This window comes from Nilaparvata lugens, unplaced genomic scaffold (genome assembly GCF_014356525.2).
Source record: "Nilaparvata lugens isolate BPH unplaced genomic scaffold, ASM1435652v1 scaffold3942, whole genome shotgun sequence".
NCBI classification, from domain to species: domain Eukaryota; kingdom Metazoa; phylum Arthropoda; class Insecta; order Hemiptera; family Delphacidae; genus Nilaparvata; species Nilaparvata lugens.
The window spans coordinates 1-23964 of NW_024090500.1; the positions used below are offsets into that span (position 1 = coordinate 1).

The 23964-nt window shown below is 32.9% G+C and overlaps 1 protein-coding gene across 1 annotated transcript; it reads left to right on the top strand.

The window, feature by feature from the left end:
* The first annotated feature begins 1588 nt into the window (after positions 1-1588).
* LOC120355653 lies at positions 1589-23964 on the top strand. The gene is made up of 5 exons (XM_039444264.1): positions 1589-2031; positions 3426-3661; positions 6761-6999; positions 9463-9587; positions 23595-23964. The coding sequence occupies exons 1-5, from the start codon at positions 1821-1823 to the stop codon at positions 23693-23695; spliced, it is 912 nt and encodes a 303-aa protein (XP_039300198.1). The 5' UTR covers positions 1589-1820; the 3' UTR covers positions 23696-23964.

A 23964-nucleotide genomic window follows, 5' to 3' on the forward strand; every position in this document is an offset into this window, starting at 1 on the left:
CCAATAGAAACACTAGCTGATATAGATCAGCTGAAATCAACGAGTTTTTATTGGTGTACGAGCCCTACCTTTGCTGACGTCACACGAATGCACTACGGCTTTGTATACGGAGGTAGTGGTCTCATTCACTTTTTTATCATCCACAGACGACGAATGTCTCAGCTGTTTCATGATGTGTATGATAAGTTATGTTCAATCTTTCAGAATCTATAAGGTCGGAAAAATAAACATTTATTTGCTAATAACTTTGGTGTAAATGCAGCTCAAGGCTGTGCAAAGGCTAAAAATAAATTTTCTACTGGTGATATTTTTCAAAGTATTTCGATTTGAATATCATCAAGCTATCAAATGAAAAAGTTTTCTCAGGAAAACATTTTTTCCGATCATTACTTTTTGAGATATGAGCGTCCAAAGTTTAATTTTTTCTGGACAGAACATTTCAAATTGGGTAAGATAAATCCAAGAGGTTTGAAGGATCTTAAATTCCTGAAAATATCAATATTTGAGAAAGTTATTCATTTACCAAAAATAACTCAACAAAAAGTTATTTCTGTTCATTTTAGTAAATTTAATAACTTTCTCAAAATTGATATTTTCAAAAAATAATGTTTATTAGATCAACAATACTATGAAGAATGCATCCTCTAAATCTCATGGATTCATTTCTTACCGAATTTGAAATATTCTGTCCCAAAAATTTAAACTTTAGGCGCTCAAAGTTTGATCTCAAAAAGTAATGATCGGAAAAAATGTTTTCGCCACACTGCACAGAAAGCAGCTGTTTTCCAGTCCCTACGTAGATCTGAAAGACATTGTTTGCAGACGACTCTCGTCTGACGTCAGAACAGGTCTCTTTCCAGCCGCTAACATGGAACTAAGAAAGGTGATCAAAAACAGCTGATCAAAAAACTTTTCATTATTTGTGTTCATTATTCAATAATTGAAACATTCATAATAATATCATCTTATTGTCATTTGAAAGAATAAAAAAGTATAAACTCAACCTCCCACATAATTGAACATAATCTTTTAGGTTATTTAGACAAATCAGAATAAAAAATAAAATACTTGGACACTTTCCTGATATTCAGATTACACAGATTTGCTAGAGCATGACCTTCCACTTCTGCTTTTGGAAGTGCTTAGTAAACAATTATTATTATATATATTGTTTATTTTTGTGTGTGGCGAAAAATAGCGTTCGCACCACGGGCAAAAATGTTTTCCGGCTCTCAATCTTTTCTAGTCCTCGGTCTACGGCCTCGGACTTGAAAACGATTTCGAGCCGGAAAAGTCTAATTCTCGACCCTAGGTGCGAAATATACTATTTTCTGAGAAAAGTTTATCATTTTGATAGCTTGATGACGTACAAATCAAAAAACTTTGAAAAATATCACCAATAATAGAAAGTTTATGTTTAGCCTTTGCACAGCCTTAAGATGTAGATATTTATTTATTTATTGGAGGGCTGCTGCCATATAGAAGGACCTGCTTACGAGCAGAAAACTACAGACAGACAGACAGCGTATGGCTGATAGCCTACACAACAAATATATAGCTCATGAGTCTCAAATGCCTAGATATATACACTGTATATTTCCAAATTCTTTGAGAAGTTGTGTAATCTTCGGTCAGGAGAACATAAGTTTGTCTGACAGCCGAATGTGGATAGAGCAACGATGTATGTTTAATAGACAAATAAAAGTGAATGTAAATGTTTGGGGAATATTTTATTATTCTATTCAATTGAGTAGGTCATTGGAATAACAATTATCTGAAAAACAATTGATTAAATTCATAGAAAAGTATAGCTGTACAACATGGGAAAACTGATAGTGATTCTACAAACAACTGTTGTTTTATTATGGATTTTGGAAACGAAACTAGTGAGATGTGAATTGTGGGTTGCTAAACCTTTGACAAAAGCTTTGTGGGGGTTTTCTCCGAGTCCAGTCAACAATACTCTATGCAGAGAGCAATCTTCAGTCTACAAACAGCATTTGGCGAATCTTACACTATGGGCTGTTCAAAGTAAGTACAGCATTATTCTTTTTGTGTAGTTGAGGAGTTGATATTGTGGTAATTATCCATATTAAATAAAATAAATAAATAAATGTTATTTCAAAAAAAAAAACTAAAACTACAACATCAATTACACAAAATATTAGATAAATTACAATATTACATACAATAGTTAGTTACAAAAAATTGTTTTAATGTATCCTCTACTTGTTTAGTTTTTTCTGTGTGGAAATTGACCTACTCCACTATGGCGTACCATGTTCTAGAGTAGGTTTTGTTAATTTGTGTGCGTATTATTAATTAGTAAGTCATTAGGTGGTTAGTTGTTATTTATGTTTCCTATGTTAATAGAGAACATAATGTTTTAATGTTATATGTTTCTAATGTTTAAATAATGTGATAATGTTTTGTAATGTTTTCTATGTTCTGTCTTCCTTTGCTCATCAACCAATTGTATACTATTGTTTTGAACTTTCTAGGATGATTAATCTGTTTAAAGTTTGCAGGAAGTAGATTATATAATATTTGGTGCTAAATGATTGAAATATCTCTAGTATTGTGTCTTCCTTGCAACACTGGTGAAAAATACCTAGAAATTGTCAAAAACCAAAGATTTATTGATGGTACTTAGAGAAACCGGTTTCGGTTGTTACACCATGCTATAGTGAGGTCCACGTTATAATGGCAGTGTTTGATTAGCAATGGTATTGCTATATCCTTGTCTATCATTCAACAAAGCTGATGGCGCTATCTCTTTCTCGCTTTGATCTGTTGTCAGATCATCTTTCACAAGGTAGAATTATTAATTAATTAACAAAATATTTCACCCTTATAATTCAAATTCATTATGAAATTATTGAAAAATATAATTTCTTGCTTAATTACTTTGAACGAGAATGAACAGCTGTGCAAAGGCTAAAAATAAACTTTCTACTCGTGATATTTTTCAAAGTTTTTCGATTTGTATACATTTGTAAACAAACTTCACTTTACTACAACTAAATACTAAAAACTGATGACAACATATCAGTGTCAGCTGAGTTGAGACCCCACCAAATATCGGCGCCATTATACCTAAATTTTCACACAGGCGCAGGTCCGGTATTTAGGAGGTCCTGGTGAGTCATATGTATGGGAACCCTTCAATAAATTGGAGACTGTCGTTGTAGATCTAATACTGTAACTTTCAGGATAAGTTATTGTCAAATACTCTACCTTTTGACGTACAACTGAATTTCAACCGCTCATAAGGGGTTGACTTAGGGGTTGTAGCTTGATTATTTTAAATGTAAACACCCATTGTGTGATATTAAAAATTTATTGTTATTAAAAATTGAAGCTCTATCAATTAGTTTATCCAATTCGATGTTTGAATTCTAATTGGGTTTGTTTTGGATTTCCAGTGCTGGATGCAAGCACCCTAGCCCCTAACGGTCTCGTAGCAGGCGACATCCACCAGTTGGGTCACTTTGACTCATGCATGGCGACTCGGGGACCTGTGCAGCCCCAATTCTGTGTACCAACCATCAGGTTCCAACCATTTTCGAAAATATTCCCCACATTCGACGACGGTAACTACTCTAGAGGATTTGAAGAGGATGATAGAACATCGAGTTTACCAATATGGGAAAAGATGAAGGTAGGTGAATGTTATTTTCATTATTTATTATTTATTTATTCATTATTTATTGTAACTCTGTTGTAGTTCAGACACGGTGTTACTTGTTGACCGAACGAAGTGAGGTCTAAGATTCAAGTCGACGGTTTGGCATTTCTCTGTTAAATGTTCATATGTTTATATGTTGCGCATTTACGGCGAAACGCGGTAATAGATTATCATGAAATTTGACAGATATGTTCCTTTTTTAATTGCACGTCGACATATATACAAGGTTTTTGGAAATTTTGCATTTCAAGGATGATATAAAAGGAAAAAGGAGCCTCCTTCATACGCCAATATTAGTGTAAAAATCAGACTATAAAATTATTCATCATAAATCAGCTGACAAGTAATTACACAGATGTGTGGAGAAGCCAGTCTATTGCTGTATTTCCATAAGGTCTATAGTTTCAATGAGGTACTTGTGGATGAGAATACTGCGTGAGGTCTACTGTTCACAGAGCTACTAGTTAGGTACCGTATTATTGATCACAAACCATTTAAATCATGATATCTATGATATTTTTATTGACCGAACCTAGTGAGGTCTATGTTTCAACTCGATTTGCTTTTACGAACGCAGCGATTACGGTCAAACGCGTTGATAGAACTAGATGAGATTTGGCAGGAATATTCCTTCTTCAACTGCGCGTCGATGTATACACAAGGTTTTTTGAAATTTTGCATTTTAAGGATAATATTAAAAGAAAAGGAATTCCTCTATACTATGATATCACTATGTATATCATCTACTCTGAAGATAGGATTAATCAGACTATAGATATTATTCATAATCAATCAGCTGACAAGTGGATTATTCATTGCATGCATTACACGGATTTCTGTCGGTAGGGTTTCAATATTTTTTATGATGCGTGCCCATCAGTATCAATATTCTCACAATTGAAAAACAAATTTGATAGGTGATTGAAAAAAATTATTAATGCCGCATGTTCCTTTTTAAATTACGCGTTGACGTATATACAAGGTTTTTGGGAATTTAGCATTTCAAGGATGATATAAAAGGAAAAAGGAGCCTCCTTCATACGCCAATATTAGAGTAAAAATCAGACTATAGAATTATTCATCATAAATCAGCTGATAAGTGATTACACAGATGTGTGGAGAAGCCAGTCTATTGCTGTATTTCCATAAGGTCTATAGTTTCAATCAGGTACTTGTGGATGAGAATACTGCGTGAGGTCTACTGTTTACAGAACTACTAGTTAGAAAAAAAAGAATAATGCCGCAGATATTAAATATTCTTGATTGAGAAAAATTAATTTTAAAATAGTTGAGAAATATGTTCATCAGATGGAAAGATTATCACAAAACTGGATAAATTATCATATGGGATACAAATTCAAACGTGAACTGAGTTAATTAACATAAGTGAGTTTTTGATCTTAGAGAAAACAAACAAATGACAGTTTTAAGATTAAATTATGATTCAACTGTGAATTTGTGAATCAACAAGAACAGGTGACATCAGATACTTGTGGATGAGAAAACTGCGTGAGGTCTACTGTTCACAGAACTACTATAGTAGAATAACTCTGACATCAACAGCTATCTAAGATAAATAATTAGGTACCGTTACCGTATTATTCTCCTATATTATTGTAAACTATTTTGTTTAATCATCTATGATAGACTATCATTATTCTAATACTCGAATTCCAAATCAATTTATTTATCAAATTTCAATTTATTCACCATGAAATTACAAATAACTAGACGAAATAAATTTGAGTTATAAATTGATACATGAATATATAGTGATGAGGCAAACGTTATAATGGCAGTGTTTGACTAGCAATTGTATTGCTATCCTTGTCTCTCATTCAACCATGCGGATAGCGCTATCTCTTTCCCGCTTTGCTCTGTTGCCAGATCGTATTTTAACAATATAGATTTAATAATTAATTGAAAAAATATTTCATTACATACTGACAGACAAAAGCAAATAGAGTTGAAACATACATATACACCTCACTACGTTCGGTCAATGATAATTGATTTCTTACAAATTGATGAATAAATATAGAACAAATATTTGATGTCTGTTGAATGGTACGGTACCTATTTAATGTATGCTATTTATATAGTTATACTAGTAGCTCTGTGAACAGTAGACTTCACGCAGTATTCTCATCCACAAGTACCAGATGTCAACTGTTTTAAATTTTAACAAACTCAGTTCACGTTTGAATTTGTATTTCATGTGATATAATTCATCCAGTTCCGTGATGATCTTTCTATCTGATGAAAATTAATTTTTTAGAATCAAAAATATTATAATTTCTCCAGCATTATTTATTTCATTTGTTTATTCTTATTCACCTATTAAATTAGTTTTTTTCGAATGTGAGAATATTGATACTGATGGGCACGCATAATAATACCATGACTGCAAAACAAAATATTGAAACCAAAGACCTTAAAGCTGCGATTAGACCAAATTTATTCAAAAAATGTTAAGAACTCAATCCTTTTAGATTATATTAGATTGAACATAACTTATCATACACATGATGAACATATGTGTTTGTCAACTTCCGTTAATCCAATAGAATCTATAAGGATTAAGTTATTACCATTTTGCTAATAACTTTGGTGTAAACCTAGCTTGAAGATACCTCTTTAATGTATTTGATTGGAACTATAGACCTTATACAAATACGACAGTAATAGACTGGCTTCTCCACACATCTGTGTAATCACTTGTCAGCTGATTTATGATGAATAATTCTATGGTCTGATTTTTACTCTAATATTGGCGTATGAAGGAGGCTCCTTTTTCCTTTTATATTATCCTTGAAATGCAAAATTTTCAAAAACCTTGTATAGCCTATACGTTGATGAGCAATTTAGAAAGGAACATACCTGCCAAATTTCATGAAAATCTATTACCGCATTTCGCCGTAAATGCACAACATATAAACATTTGAACATTCAAAAATTTGAACATTAAGAGAAAAGCCAAACCGTCGACTTGAATCTTAGACCTCACTTCGTTCGGTCAATAATGTCTATTATTTCATGCCTAAATATTTTAAATAATATTTTTCTGTTCAGCCCAATCCAGATGCAAGTAAACAGCGGAGAGACCGTCTGCATTGGGGCCTGTGTCTACCGGCCTCCTGCCGTCCGTTGGAGATCCAATCAGAGCTGAATGAAGCCCTAAATAGTCTCTCCGCAGAGAGCCAGATTCATTTCCAAGTCTCCCTGAGCGATATCATGTGCTACAATCCTCATAAGGAGTTCTCAGACCGTTATACGGGACCTGAAAAATTTGCCGGATTCTATATCATGTGGTAAGCCTACAGGAACAGTACAATACAATCCAATGTAGGGTACCTTGTATAGCTTTTTATTGTTTTATATTGCTATTTACTGAGCAATATAAAAAAAAGCTAAACTAATCTATTATTCGTATGATCAATCCGCTTTTCAATATGGCATACGGGCTTTGGGGGGGGGAGCTTTGAATGCGCATTTCACAAAACTTTTCATTATTCAAAAACATCTTTTAAAAACTATTCTAGGCAAACCCAGACTTTTTCCAACAAAAGATTTATTCAGGGAGTTCAAGGTTTTAACAGTTCGACAACTTTTCATAAAAAATTTGGTACTATATATTATAAAAAATAAAAATTTATTTGAACCTCGAGAATCTCTTTTGGGCTTGCGCCCCGCGCGAGACATTTTCCAATTTGTCAGAATGGACTTGAATGTGTGTAGGAGACAGTTTTCCTATATTTCCAATAAATTAATAAACCACATTCCCTTAAATATTCTTGAAAAAACAAACATAAACCAAAGGCTTAGATCAGACATAGATAAATGGATAATAGCAAATTAAATCGAGGAAAAATTGTTTTAAATAAATTAATTTTCGTCTACTCCATGGTTGCAGTTGACTTACCTACCTCTTACCTTTCTCTTCTTCTTCATTCTCCTTCTTCTTCGTCTTCTTTTTTCTTCTTGGCCTTTTCCGTCTTTTCTCCTTCCGTTCCTTTATTTTTAGTATCCTCTTTATTATTAAGTACTACTTTTTATTCTGTATTTTTTTTCAAGAAATTTGTTTTGGATCATTTTTGTTAAATATTTTTGAAAAACATTTATATTGCAACTCACACCTGCGCACAGGGTTTCTTTGCAGGTGTAGATTCTTATATATATATATATATATATATATATATATATATATATATATATATATATATATATATATATATATTGTCTTGGAAGTGTTGTATATTTTTTTGAGAATCAATAAATTTGAATTTGAATTTGAATTGTCCTTTTTAGGGTTACTTTTAATATAAATAAAAATATATATCTCAGTTCCTTTTAAAATTATTTATCACATTATAAATCTAGTCATTATACCTCTGCATCTTCTACCTACTTCTCCCTCTTTTTCTTTCTAAAGGGTTCTGAAATTTATATTTTTACTTTTAAAAAAATAAATTTTTGACCAAGCGAAGTGAGGGCTGAGATTCAATGTTTAAATGTTTATATGTTGCGCATTTACGGCGAAACGTGTGAATAAAATTTCATGAAATTTGACAGGTTACTTTTTAAATTGCTTGTCGACGTATATTTTTATTTTTTATTTTATTTATTTACAATGCAAATGACACTAATGTGATAACATTGGCAGATGAAATAATAAGGTAGTCCTTGTGCTATTTTTATTCCAAAATTATAGGTGACAAAGTCCAAGATAAGGTTAAAATTTCACGTGTACAATTTTTATAAAATTTTGGTCCGAAATAAACATTAAAACTATAAATTTTGAATTTAGATGGCTTGAATTGAGAAATTAATTAGAAATATCCCACTCAATTACCACTTGTAACGGATAATATTGAGTTATTTGAGAAAATTTGGAACTATTCAAGAAACACAAACTCGTAATCAAACTTGTATATACAAGGTTTTTGGAAATTTTGCATTTCAAGGATGATATAAAAGGAAAAAGGAGCCTCCTTCATACGCCAATATTAGAGTAAAAATCAGACTATAGAATTATACATCATAAATCAGCTGACAAGTGATTACACAGATGTGTGGAGAAGCCAGTCTATTGCTGTATTTCCATAAGGTCTATAGTTTCAATCAGGTACTTGTGGATGAGAATACTGCGTGAGGTCTATTGTTCACAGAACTACTAGTTAGAATGCTGATAATTTGTTGAAACAACTATGCTACTACAGTATCATCAAAAGCTTACCGAGTTGAAAGCAGAGAAAAGTCGGGAGAAAATACTATGCTATCGTACTTCAGTTATCAATTGCATGCTATTAATAGTCCACACAACAGCTGTTTTTTCACTAAGTTACATTGGGATATTGCATTGCATGCGTCATTGCATGCAATTCATAATCCTCTCGACAGCTGATTCATGATGAATAATTCTAAAGTCTGATTTTTACGGTAATTTGGCGTATGAAAGAGGCTCCTTTTTCCTTTTATATTATCCTTGAAATGCAAAATTTCCAAAAACCTTGTATATACGTCGACGCGCAATTTAAAGAGGAACATACCTGTCAAATTTCATGAAAATCTATCTCAGCGTTTCTCCGTAAATGCGCAACATATAAACATAAAAAATGCAAAAGCCATAGACTTGAATCTTAGACCTCACTTCGCTTAGTCAATTGGAAATATAAAAAATGATATCATAGTTTTAAATTCGAATTATATATGATACCGACTGTATATTAATTTCAAGTGCCATGTATAATAATTTTAATATTGTATTTCTACAGCTACTTACTTGCAATCCTTGGACTGATATTGGTTATAGCAACGGTTACTGATATACTGCTGGGAGTAGGGCGTACACACGGCGATGATTCGTCAACTCGGAAGATGAACGAGACTTATAAGAGAAGTAAGTTTAATTCATTTATTAATTCATACAATGAGTGCATAAACAAAATGATAGGGAGAGCAAAAATAAGGTAACCTTGTGCTATTCCTCTCCCAAATTTAAGTAACACATAATCCGAAATAGGTTAAGTCTTGTAGTTCTTCAATTCACAACATTTCCAGTCCTTAATTATTTCTACAAAGTAGATTTTTAAATTTAGATGCTTCAAAACCAAGTATAGAAGAAATATTTCACAATATTTCATAATTAAACTACCTAATGATAGATTTCCTGTAATGCTTTTTCAGAGCTGCAGAAGAGCGGAGCAAGAATAGAAGAATAGAAGTACTTTTTTCTTATTTTTTCTGGAAGCTAAATCCAATTGATTAAATTCTATTCAATTCTATTCTACTCAATTGATTTTATAATCAATTTGATTTAGCTTCCAGAAAAAAAAAGAAAAAAATGTACCGTACTGACCAATTAGCGTTTTTCAACATATTCAAGTGGTCATATCTCCTAAACGGGAAAGAATTTTGATAATCCGATTGCAGTTTCAAATTCCTTGCATCAAGGAGCATATAAGAAGGCACAGTTGGTAGGCCTATTACTTTTTCTTCTCCCGAAAAAAAGACAAAAATGATGTAGGCCTACTGACCAATTTGCGTTTTTCAACATATCCAAGTGGTCATATCTCCTGAACGGGAAAGAATTTTGATAATCCGATTGCAGTTTCCAATTCCTGGCATAAAGGAGCATAAGATGGCATAGTTGGCAGGCCTATTGCCTTTTCTTCTCCCGAAAAAAAGACAAAAATGATGTAGGCATACTGACCAATTTGCGTTCTTCAACATATTCAAGTGGTCATATCTCCTGAACGGGAAAGAATTTTGCAGATTCGAATTCCTGGCATCAAGGAACATAAGAAGGCAAAGTTAGTAGGCTTAATGAAATTTTTTCCTCCTGAAAAAATTCTAAAAATAATGTACTGATCAATTTGCATTTTTCAACATATTCAAGTTGTCATATCTCCTGAACCGGAAAGAATTTTGATAATCCGATTGCAGTTTCAAATTCCTGGCATCAAGGAGCATAAGATGGCATAGTTGGCAGGTCTATTGCCTTTTCTTCTCCCGAAAAAAAGACAAAAATGATGTAGGCATACTGACCAATTTGCGTTTTTCAACATATTCAAGTGGTCATATCTCCTGAACGGGAAAGAGTTTTGATAATTCGATTGCAGATTCTAGTTCCTGATATCAAGGAGCACAAGAAGGCACAGTTGATAATGATTTCTCTCTCCCGAAAAAATGAGCAAAATAATGTACTGACCAATTTGCGTTTTTCAACATATTCAAGTGGTCATATCTCCTGAACAGGAAAAAATTTTGCTAATCTGTTTCCAGATTCCCGAGTCTTCTCCCAGATTTTCTGAGTCTTTTCCGACTATTGTATTGGTTGCTCTACTTAATAAATAATTTATAAAAACATATTCATTTATTTCACAAACAAATATAATACAAAATAACAAAGAATGATTTAAAAATGTGAAATAAAAGTTGACAACCCTAGGAAAAGTGAAAGTGACATTGCCAACATTTTGATTTGGACAGTAGACCTATAGTATGAATTGAAAATGGGACAGTTTTGGGCATGAGCCTGTTGTTCCTTTCCTCATGTTAAGTATTTGTACACAATGTGATATAAATAAATAAATAAATAAGCCTGATTAAGGTATACTACTCCTAATAAAACCACTAAAAATAGCCTACTCAGAGGTGTAAGGCTGCTCGTCTGCTCTGGTGTAAGGCCTATAAAAGATAAAATTCTTTACAATTCTATACCAGTTAAATAAAAAGACTAAGGAATTGTCAAAAACCACAGATTAGAAAGACCGGTTTCGGTTGTAACACTGTTGTCAATCTCTGAAAAACTCAGAGTTTATCAAAGCGGTACTTTATCAGAGATTGAAAAAGTTGTAACAACCGAAACCGGCCTTTCTAATCTATGGTTTTTGACAATTTCTTAGTTTTTTTATTTAGTATGAATAATTACCACAATACCAACTTCTCAACTACACATAAAACTATACCATGCAGTTACTTATTTATCTTGCATTAATTTTCAATTAGTGGGTATTAATAATATTATCAAAAAATCAAAATTTCCTTCATTCTAATTACATGTAATTTTTCAATAGTGAGTAAATTCACCAAAGTCAAAGGAATTTTTCATCTTATTTCATTCTCATTATATTATAATTGGCTATTTTTATAATACTTATTATTTTCTCATAATTTCTATCTTCTTTTTATTGAAAATTGTATTATGCTGGAAATTATTGTATTATTGTATTGTTGCCGATCTGGCAACAGAGCAAAACGAGAAAGAGATAGCGCTATCCGCTTTGTTGAATGATAGACAAGGATATCAATACCATTGCTATAATCAAACACTGTCATTATAACGTGGACCTGACTATGGGTATTATTTATTAGTATGAGGAAAATAGTATGAGCAAATCGAGAAAGAGATAGCGCTATTAGCTTTGTTGAATGATAGACAAGGATATCAATACCATTGCTGATCACACACTGTCATTATAACGTGCACCTCACTACAGGTATTATTTATTAGTATGAGGAAAATATTGGATGTCCAGGATGTCCAGTTAAAGAAGGGTTAGGTTAGGAGGATGGAGACAATTATAACAGAGAACCGTAGAGCTGTAGTGGAGGCGGCCAAAGCTCATATTGGGCTGTAGTGCTATAGTGCTATAAAAAAATCTGGTGTGGGGCACTCACACAACTTTCCTTACTCATTGAACTGTAAGCCCCATTCTTAAAAGAGAATAATTTAGGGGAATAACATAATGAAGATAGGCAGCTACATATTATTGAAACTACGATCAGACTACTGTATATCTATATATATAATTGTTTTCAGAGTACTTTTTCCTTTTAGCCCAGTCAATGAAGGTCCAAAAAAGCAGTTTTGATCCGAAAATTAAATATGCTGTATAGTTATTTATCAGCTCTATCAACTGGCTTGAGTCTCCTTTCTGGGAAACTAATGGGGGGTCCAACCCATCCTTGAAAAATGGACTTAGTAACCTCCTTCTCATGCATGTAGCCCAGTCAATAAAGGTTTTTTCGATCCGAAAATTAAATAAAAGCTGAATTTCCCACCATCGTTAGAACCCACCCAGAGGGTCATTCTCCCAAAAGTCCCAAGAAATCCCCTTGGAGCTTTCCGCCCCAACCCCCTAAAACATGAAAAATGCAGGTAAACACGGGAAATCAATTATCTCTGTACCCATTGATCGAAAACAGTTATATTATATGCCATTCGTTTCGTTACATTATGGACTACAATATTAGTTATATTCATTTCTCCAATAAAATTAACAGTTTTCTTGATAAAATAATATATATGTAAAAATTTAGGGGGTTTGTGATTTGATTTTTTTGTTTTCTTCAATTAACTTTGAAACAAGTAGTTTTAAAGGAAAATGAGCCAAATAATTAATGTAGTCACTGTCATTGCAAATCCATTGATGTATATTGTTATGTATTTGCGATTCGATTTGACGCTGTGGAAGGGGAAACAGTCGACGCGGAACGGCGTGGCTGACTCTCTTAGCCATAGTAAACAGCAAACTGGAAATCAATTATCTCTGTAACCATTAATCGGAGAAAAATCTATCATATGTCATTCGATTCGTTACATTATGGACTAGAATATAAGTCGTATTCATTTCCTCAATAAATCAAACAGTTTCCTTGATAAAATAATATATAATATGTAAAAATTTAGGGTTTTTTTGATTTGATTTTTGTTTTTTCCGATTAACTTCAAAGCAAATAATCTAAAGAAAATTAGACAAATAATTAATGTAGCCACATTCATTGCGAATCCATTGATGTATATTGTTATGTATTTGCGATTCGTTTTGACGCTGTGGAAGGGGAAACAGTTGACGCGGTACGGCGTGGCTGACTCTCTTCACCATAGTAAACAGTAAAATACAGTAGTAGGCCTACTGCTTTCTAAGTTGCATCTTATTCACACTATGGCGCTCGAAACAATCAATTTTGTCTATTGTTTTGACATGCGATGAAACTAATTTTTCACATTTTAATTCTCTAAAATCATTTTGCTGTTATATATGTGCTAAATCATACATTCTATGACAGACAAAGATAGTCTATTGTTTGCAACCGATAAAATATTCATACTATTACATAATATAATACATATTTAAAATATGTGTGTATGATCATAATTCTATGCTAAAATTTATCATAAGTTATGAATGTCAAAAACTGAGATTATTCATAGATTACAATAGTGTTAACAGTGGCAATTTCCTGAAAAATCATAGTGTGCAGTGTTTGCTGTTTTCTACAGTTAATATTCTCCAAGCCAGGTTGTTAATATACCTTTAGTTGAGCCAAATATATGACAGCTGAGGCATAAAAAAATTTATACATTGGGCTTGTTGAGTTGAAACTCTCTATGATTCTCTCTGTAAAGTAGCTTATCTTCCGTTCTTACTAGTTGAATCTACATTATTTAGACAGTCCAATATGAAAATTCAGTAGATTCTAAAGATGAAAGCCATGCAAACATACAAATTATGGAAGAGTAAGCATGCATAAAAGGTAGGAAAATCATGAAAGTGTTTCACATTTAACCACAAAGTACCCTACCGTATAAGATTATTTGAAAGATGATTCATCATCTTCTATTATTTTTGTTAGCATATCGATTTTTCACCTCCACTCGCATCTTGTCATTCATTACACAAGGTTGGCAGAAGCTTCTCTCTATGTCGATTAATGTTGATTGAAATTGATTTTGATTAGGGCACCAAAAGAATAGATCATTTTCTATTTGAAGTATTCAAATTAAATCTATTGAACATGATTTCTTATGACTTAGCATTCACAGATTCAGTTGGGTGAAGCTATTTGAAAATTGTACCTGATTATCAATTTCATGGTTTTTATACCATTCTAGTTCATTGTGATCATTGAAGGGTTGAAGTGAAGAGTTATTTCAAGTGAATTCTAGTACACAAGTATATTGTGCTTATAATGGGCTCTTCTATTTTCTATCGATGTTTTGCAACAGTAGAGAAAATTTAAAATGTTGGTTTACATTTTATAAGCTTTATAAATAATATAAATTAACGGTTATATAAATTTGATAAGTCCAGTATTAAATTAATCGATGTTGATTTTTATTGTATCGCTTTGTATCAATGTTACTTGCACTGTTTGCAATTCATCACTATTCTCTCAAGAGTTAGTTTCTTATGAATTTCATGATCTGAAAATTGAAATTCAAATGCTATTTGGATGACGTTCACATTCCACTGGTTTTTTTACAATAATTGTTACGTTGAAGAGTGAGGCAATTCAATCCATTTGGATATTTTGAATATGCAAATTTCCATTTGGAAAGGAAAATCACAGTGCGATTTGAACAGTGGATAGTAACTTTGAAATTCAGTTGCTCAATTCATTTCGACTTGATACTATCATTTGTAATTATAGTTGATCAGAAATATGCATTGTATATAATGTTTATATTTCAGTTTGACTAATCTTCTATCACAGTCTCGCTTTCATTCATAAACATGATAATCTAAATACGTTGATTACCTTAAAGATGTAGCTTATCTTACGTCGAACAATGTACAATACAAACAATTCTCATTAAATTACTATTATGATGATCATTGGAATTTCTGCCTGTGAATGAGAAAAAGTCATTTTATGAGCCTTGAAATTCGTACCTAGAAAAAGTTGCATTATTACTAGAAATTTTGTTATTTTTACTATTTATTATAGGTACTGTACATTGATTTTTGTGATTATAGAGATTAACTACTTTATTCTGAATCAGGATAAGGATAAATAGGGAAATTGTGAGATGGGGATAACATCCATAGTTACATAGCATCAATTTGAAAGCTCTGATAATAATGATTTGAACGGAACTGCGATTCTGTCTTGGTATTGCCTCTTCATGTTAAGTGAGAATAGAAAGCTTCAGGGTAATTCGTTCTCACTATATGTGATAATATTGGTAATATTTGGTAACATTTGTTAATATTTGAACCGAATGTGCAACAAATTAATCTACTTTCAGCTTGAAAATTTTCAACTTATCAGGAGTACAGTGTTATCATATAGTATCTCAGGTAGGCCCACCCTTTTATTTTTTTTTGTTCACGTGATCTGATGATAATCATTCCATTATCAAGTGTTTAAATTATAAAAAGTGATGAAACAAGATAAAACACAAGAAAAGCTATGAAAAGAAATTTTGAATCTTCATTTTTCACAAAATAAGGATAAGATGAAGGAGTCGGACACATAATATATCATGAAACTTCGTTGAAAAACATCAATATCTGAAACTAAAGTTATCAAATTGTGTTACCTCTGACTCGTATGGAGAAGGCACACTTCAAATTAATATAATAAATTCTGTGAGCAAACAACGAAATCCTGATTTTTATCATGAGCATGGTTAAATCAAGAAAATTGTAATATTTTTTAGAATATTGAAAAGTGAAAATCTATATACAGCGCATGTCAAAACAATAGACAAAATTAATTGTTTCGAGCGCCATAGTGTAAATGAGTTGCAATGTAGACAGCAGTATTATTCTGTTTACTATGGTGAAGGGAGTCAGCCGCGTCGGCTGTTTCCCCTTCCACAGCGTCAAGTTGAATTGCAAATACATAACAATATACATCAATGATTCGCAATGAATGTGGCTGCAATAATTATTTGTCACATTGTTCTTTAAAATTACTTGCTTCGAAGTTAATCGGAGAAAACAAAAAAATCAAATCGAAAAGCCCCTAAATTTTTACATTATATTATTTTATCAAGGAAACTGTTCGATTTATTAAGGAAATGAATCCGACTAATATTGTAGTCCTCAATTTAACGAATCGAATGACATATGATAGATTTTTTCCGATTAATGGTTACAGAGATAATTGATTTCCAGTTTGCTGTTTACTATGGCTAAGAGAGTCAGCCGTGCCGTTCCGCGTTGACTGTTTCCCCTTCCACAGCGTCAAATCAAATTGCAAATACATAACAATATACATCAATGGATTTGCAATGACAGTGGCTACATTAATTATCCGGCTCATTTTTCTTTAAAACTACTTTCTTTGAAGTTAATCGAAGAAAACAAAAAAATCAAATTGCAAGCCTCCTAAATTTTTACATACATATTATTTTATAAAGAAAACTTTAAATTTTATTGAAAAAATGAATATAACTAATATTGTAGTCCATAATGTAACGAATCGAATGGCATATAATAGTTTTCCGATCAATGGTTACAGAGATAATTGATTTTCCGTGATTACCTGCATTTTTCAACTTTGAGGGGGGCTAGGGGGGAAAGCTCCAAGGGGATTTCTTGGGACTTTTGGGAGAATGACCCTCTGGGGGGGTTCTATCGATGGTAAAAGATTCAGCTTTTATTTAATTTTCGGATCGAAAAAACCTTTATTGACTGGGTTATTATGTTTATATGGTTTTGTCATACTTACTCAATTGCAGCTGTTTTCCATGCATTAAATCGATCCGGTAAACAGCTGTTTGCAGAACAAAAAAACATGTGATTTTCATTACAGCATACTATACTGTAAAGAGATCATAGTTTGTAGAGAGTATGTTTCCTATAGTGAGGTCCACGTTATAATGGCAGTATATAAAGATAGAAGAATAGCGATGCCGATTCTCTGTATTAATCAATCATATTTCTACACTGTCAAAAACATAATTGGCATCGTTATGGACTTAGAAAAGGATAGTACCACCGGCTTTGTCGAATGATAGACAAGGATAGCAAAACCAAAGTTGATCAAATACTGTCATTATAACGTGGACCTCACTATAGTAACGTTAGTAAACAGTTTGTCTACTAACTTTGGTTTCCTAGTTCTATAGTTAATATAGTCCTATGTTAATATAATAACTCAAATAATTTAAGAACTCTTCTAAGAAGTTTCAAGTTATAAGAACTCATCTGAAATCTTATAATATAGACCTTTATTATTTTATTTGAGCTCGATGGGACTGTCTGTTATGAACTAGGCGCTACGGGCTAGGTCATGTTTATAAAATGCAGTAACTCGAGAATAAGCAGGTAATGGTTTCTGTTTTTCAGCAATATTATTCTTTCTCAGATAAATATGACAAAAATATTGTACGTAACTTGTACGGTAACGTATTTACCGCATTCGTATGATAATTCTGCCATCAACTACGTTTCGGGCAGAAACAGTCGTACTTATGCGGTAAATTATCGTTACCGGACTTGTGACGTAAAATACTATATTATATATATATTCCGCATTTACGGCGAAACTCGGTAATAGATTTTCATGAAATTTGACAGGTATGTTCCTTTTTCAATTTCGTGTCGACGTAGCCTATATACAAGGTTTTTGGACATTTTGCATTTCAAGGATAATATAAAAGGAAAAGTAGCCTCCTTCATACGCCAATATTAGAGTAAAAATCAGACTAATGGAATTATTCATCATGAATCAGCTGTCGAGTGTATTATAAATTGCATGCAATTCAATATCTAAATGATTGTAACTTATTGAAAACACAGCTGTTGTGTGGACTATTAATTGCATGCAGTGAGGAATGCAATTGATAACTTGAAGTAGCATAGTATTTTCTCCCGACTTTTCTCTGCTTTCAACTCGGTAAGCTTTTGATGATAGTAGTATAGCTGTTTACATCGAATAATTAGCATTGTCGATACAACAACCCAAACAGCCATTAGTCATTTATACACCGATATCTCGCCGACACGACAGGACAGGACAGAATTTACTCTGATGGACAGAATTAGAGGAGGCTTCGGTCCATAACTGCGCGAGGTCTACTGTTCACAGAACTACTAGTTATCACGATTCTCCTATTTGAATTATCTACTCTACCTACACTAACCTACTCTAGAACATGGTACGCCATAGTGGAGTAGGTCAATTTCCACACAGAAAACAACACTAAACATGTAGAGGATACATAATAAAAAATTTTTGTAACTAACCATTGTATGTAATCGTAATTTATCTAATATTTTCTGTAATTGATGAGTAGCTTCAGTTTTTTTTTGGGTGAAATAAACATTTATTAATTTTATTTTTGATTTTAGTTGTATCTTTTTAGAGCCGGTTTCCGAGCTCGGGATTTAGCTAAGTTCTAGACTTTTAACAGCTGGAGTCAGAAAATTGGCTTTCCGAAACGGGGCGTGGTCGCAGTCCACGTTTTAATTGAATTTCGAAAAACTAGAAAATTGAACATCAAATAAAATAAAGAGAAATTGTGTAAAGTTTCAGCTATTTTGAATTATTTAGGGATGTTTCATTTCCTACAATATTCATCCTACAACTTTTTCTATATCTCCTCTAGTTTTCGAGATATCCACTCTTGAAGTTGTGACATTTTTGAAAAAAAAAAACGTTTGCAACCAATTTCTTTCTATTTTAGCTTTTATAACTTTTTAAAAATCGATGGGAAAAATCCATTTTGATTATGAGCTAATAGAGCATTAAATTCTCTTCAATTTGATGTATAATTTCACGCTTTTTCGAATTTCCCTACACCTTATGCTACAACTTTAGTGTTGAGTGTGAAATCTCCATTTTTGCAACAATAGACCAATTGACAAAGGAATGTTTTAAACAAAATTTTTGACTTTGCAGCGTTGTTGAGACTAATTCGGAGGAGAACATATCAAAAGTCCCAAGTCCTAACTCATGTGCTAAGGGGATGAGGGTGGTTTAAAAGTTTGCTTCCACGCTCATATCTTGAGAACAATGCGTAAAATAAGAGCTGAAATAGAAAAAAATTGGTGGCAAACGTGTTTTTTACTTTCCTTGCCCTACTACCATAGATAAGAAAAGTATTGCTATCCAAAAAAATTAAGGTACCCTAATTTCAAGTTTTCTATACGTTTCAAGGTCCCCTGAGTCCAAAAACATGATTTTTCGGTGTTGGTGTGTGTGTGTGTGTGTGTGTGTGTGTGTGTGTGTGTGTGTGTGTGTGTGTGTGTGTAATTTTAAACTTAAGGTATTGGTAATTCATACCATGGATAGCTATTTATAAGCCCTATCAACTGACATGAGTCTCATTTCTGGGAAAATTGCAGGAGCTCCGTAATATTCTTGTGAAAAATGGCGGATAATCACTAAAAAACCATGTTATTCATGGTTTTCTCGAAAACGGCTCTAACAATTTTCTTTAAATTCATACCATGGATAGCTATTTATAAGCCCTATCAACTGACATGAGTCTCATTTCTGAGAAAATTGCAGGAGCTCCGTAATATACTTGAGAAAAATGTCGGATAATTACTAAAAAAACCATGTTTTTCACGATTTTCTCAAAATAACTTGACCGATTTTTTTTCAAATTCATACTCTGTATTTATCAGCTCTATTAACTGGGATGAGTCTCCTTTCTGGGAAACTAATGGGGGGTCCACCCTATCCTTGAGAAATGGACTTTGTAACCTCCTTCTCGTGCATGAGGTAGGTAGGTAGTGCAGTTCATAAAAAGAACACATAGTCGAGATATTTCATCTGTAGAACAGCTGTTTTGACGACTTTAAAAAAATGACGACTAAAAAAAATCATCGAATTTCACAATTCACACAAAGGAAAAAGTACTCTGAAAACAATTATACACATATAATGATATACAAAAGTCTGATCGTAGTTTCAAATATGAGCAAGGAAAGTTGTGTGAGTGTACCACACCAAATTTTTTTAAATGTCACACCTTCAAGAGCGGATTTCTCGAAAACCAGAGGAGATAGTAAAAAAGTTGTAGAATAAATATTTTAGGAAATTATGTAAGCTTTAATTTGTTGTATGAGAGCCATGTCCTTAGGATACATAGTTTTTTAGTTTTATGCAAGAAACCAAAAAATGGTTCCTTTAAACCACCCTCACCCCCTTAGCACAGGGGGTGGTGGGGACTTTTGATATGTTCACCTCCTTACTACCCCAAACAGAACCGTGGGGGTCAAAAATTGTCTTCCCTACCTTTTCCTCTATAACCTTTCCTTGAATGGACTATGAATATTACAGTATTTAATTAACATTGGTTTTGCTATCCTTGTCTATCATTCGGCAGAGCTGATTCTTTACAAGCCCCGCAACATTCCCGGATCGGTTTTTACAGTTACTATATGATATTTTAATCGTTGAAAAATATGTTTTCTTGACGAACAACATATAATAGAGTATTATTATTATTATTAAACGATAATCCAAATTAAATGCTGTAAATCACCCCGAAGACTTCTGCTACTGCAAATATTGACAACAGGGTAAACAGCTAGATGGAAATTCGATGAGCGCTACTATTCAACAATTATTTGTCAGGGCGGGAATCGAACCTAGTACCTCCCAATTGCCGGTCAGGAATGCTTACCCTTAGGCTAGTTACACACACATCGATTTTTGGTCGTACGATATTTTGCCGTCACTATGAATTCTATCAGATTAAACGGAACTTGGCAAACATCATATGTTTGAAATCATCTGTTCAATCTAATAGAATTTATAAGGACGGCAAAATATCGTACGACCAACAATCGATGTGTGTGTAACTAGCCTTACACCAAACTGAACAATCTCTGTATAGCAGCGCTCATTTTATACGAAGCCATAGCGGCCAGCCAGTCTACAGATGGAAATTACTGAGATATTGCAATTATTCAAATGCTAATGAATTAATAATTATTATTTAACAAAAATCCAAATTGAATGTCAATATTTGCAGTAGCACGGGTCTTCGGGGTGAATTACAGCATTTAATTTGGATTTTCGTTTAATTAATAATAATTAATTCATTAGTATTTGAATAGCTGCAATACCTCAGTAATTTCCATCTGTATAATAGATTATTTTAAACAAGTCAAACCGCTTTCCAAACTTGCTTAACTGTCAATATCCTATACTATTAAATGAACAATTTCTGTTTATAAGTTTAGATGTTTATATCTTTGTTTATATGTCTGTATGTGACCGAATCTTGGACATGTCTCTAACGACTCTCACGAAATTTGGAACAAAGTAGGTTTATGATATAGAAATTAGGTCTCAACCCTGGGATAACTTGCTGAAGGACATTAAAATGAGAAATACGTCCTTGGAAAAACAGCTGGAAATTTTGTCTTTTTGTCTTCTGTCGATACTGTAATGGAAGTGAGTGAGTGCATGTGTGGGTTATTCCTTAGCTGATTACACGAGAAGAATAACTTATTTTAGCTTAACTTATTTCTTTTTTTTTAGAAACCATATTAACTTCAGAAAGTCCAAAATAGTAACTAGATGCTGTAAGTGTAGAATAGTACATAGTATACTAGTAGTTCTGTGAACAGTAGACCTCACGCAGTAGTCTCATCCACAAGTACCTGATTGAAACTATAGACCTTATGGAAATACAGCAATAGACTGGCTTCTCCACACATCTGTGTAATCACTTGTCAGCTGATGTATGATGAATAATTCTATAGTCTGATTTTCACTCTAATATTGGCGTATGAAGGAGGCTCCTTTTTCCTTTTATATTATCCTAGTTATGCAAAATTTCCAAAAACCTTGTATATACGTCGACGCGCAATTTAAAAAGGAACATACCTGTCAAATTTCATAAAAATCGATTACCGCGTTTCGCCGTAAATGCGCAACATATAAACATTTAAACATAAAGAGAAATGCCAAACCGTCGACTTAAATCTTAGACCTCACTTCGCTCGGTCAATTAACAAATATTGTAGGAAACACAGTAAATCATTCTAAATTTAATTCACAGTATACCGTATCTATTTGTAATTGATGATGTGTTTGTTTTTTGGAGTGTGAATAAACTGTTATTTTGATGAGTGATAGTAGCTTAACCTGGATTTTGATTTGGACTGTAGTATACATTCGAAAAGGGACAGTCTTGGGCATGAGCCTGTTGTGCCTTCTCATAGAACTCTAAAAAAATGTACGACTAAAAATGAATAAATTCATTCATTTATACGATAAGTACATTGTCAAAATGATAGGGAGAGGAAAGGTAACTTTGTGTTATTCCTCTCCCAAATTTATACATTTATAACATTTAAATAAATAAATATAAACTATAAATACTGTATATCATAACTCAATCTATCGTCATAAATTGTCTATGATTTTACATTCCAGAGCGAAGCTCGGTCCCCCGATGTTTTAATTTTTGTAATCTACCTTTATTAGCTCGATTAGTTTCTAAATATCGGTGACCGAGCTTTGCTCTGGATTACAAAGGCATAAAACATTTATTACGAAAGAAGAAATTATAATAACATTCATAGTTCATACAGAAATGTTTTATCTAATCACAGTAAATTGAGATTAATTCCCAGAGGAATGCAAAAATTTCCCTCACAAAGGCCCGGTTGCACAAAAGCCGGTTAAATTTCAATCCTGATTAATTTCACGTGAACCAAATCAGAGAAGACCATTTCAAAAAGATGGATCTACTGCAATCAATCAGGATTGGAAATAACCCGGCTTCTATGCAACCGGCACTAAATACCTGGTTGAATTATTACAAAAGTTCAACAGCTGAGTCATAATTTTGACACAGTCCCACACACAATCATGAACTCGCTCACTCACTTCCATCACCAACGGACGACGAAATAATTACCAGCTGTTTTTCCTAGGATGAATAATAATTATCCTTTTTATGTCCTTCAGCGAGTTTTCTCAGGGATGAGACCTAGTGCAATCGAATCTTTATATTATAAACCTACTATGTTCTGAATTTCGTGAGAATCGTTAGAGCTGTTTTCGAGATCCGGTGAAATACAAACATATAGGCTAAACATCCAAACATCTAAACATATAAACAGAAGTTGCTCGTTTAATAGTATAGGATTGCAGTATCATATTTATCTCAATCAACTCTTATATTTTTATGTTTTAGGTATCACATACAACAGTACTTTTGCTGGCTGCCTTTCTACCTTCACCTTCAACTCCTGGCGAACCTTTTTTGCTGGCGGAGCAAAAATCACTCACTTCTAATGTGGTCGCTTCAGTTATCTATGCGATCATAACCTACGCGCTCCATCTGCTGTATGTGAAAAGGTTAGTAGAAGGTGGGCCACTAAAAATGCACTATTCCAGGTAATAAATTGAAATCTTCAAAGAAACATTTTAAATATTGTTATAGAATATTCTTAACCTTCTGGCAGTCGCGCGTTGTAAAAAGTACAACAGTGTCAGTTTTTTCCTGCACAAAATTATTGAATGGGGTGGTGTCAGTGAATGAGTCACCTATGCATTTCAAAACT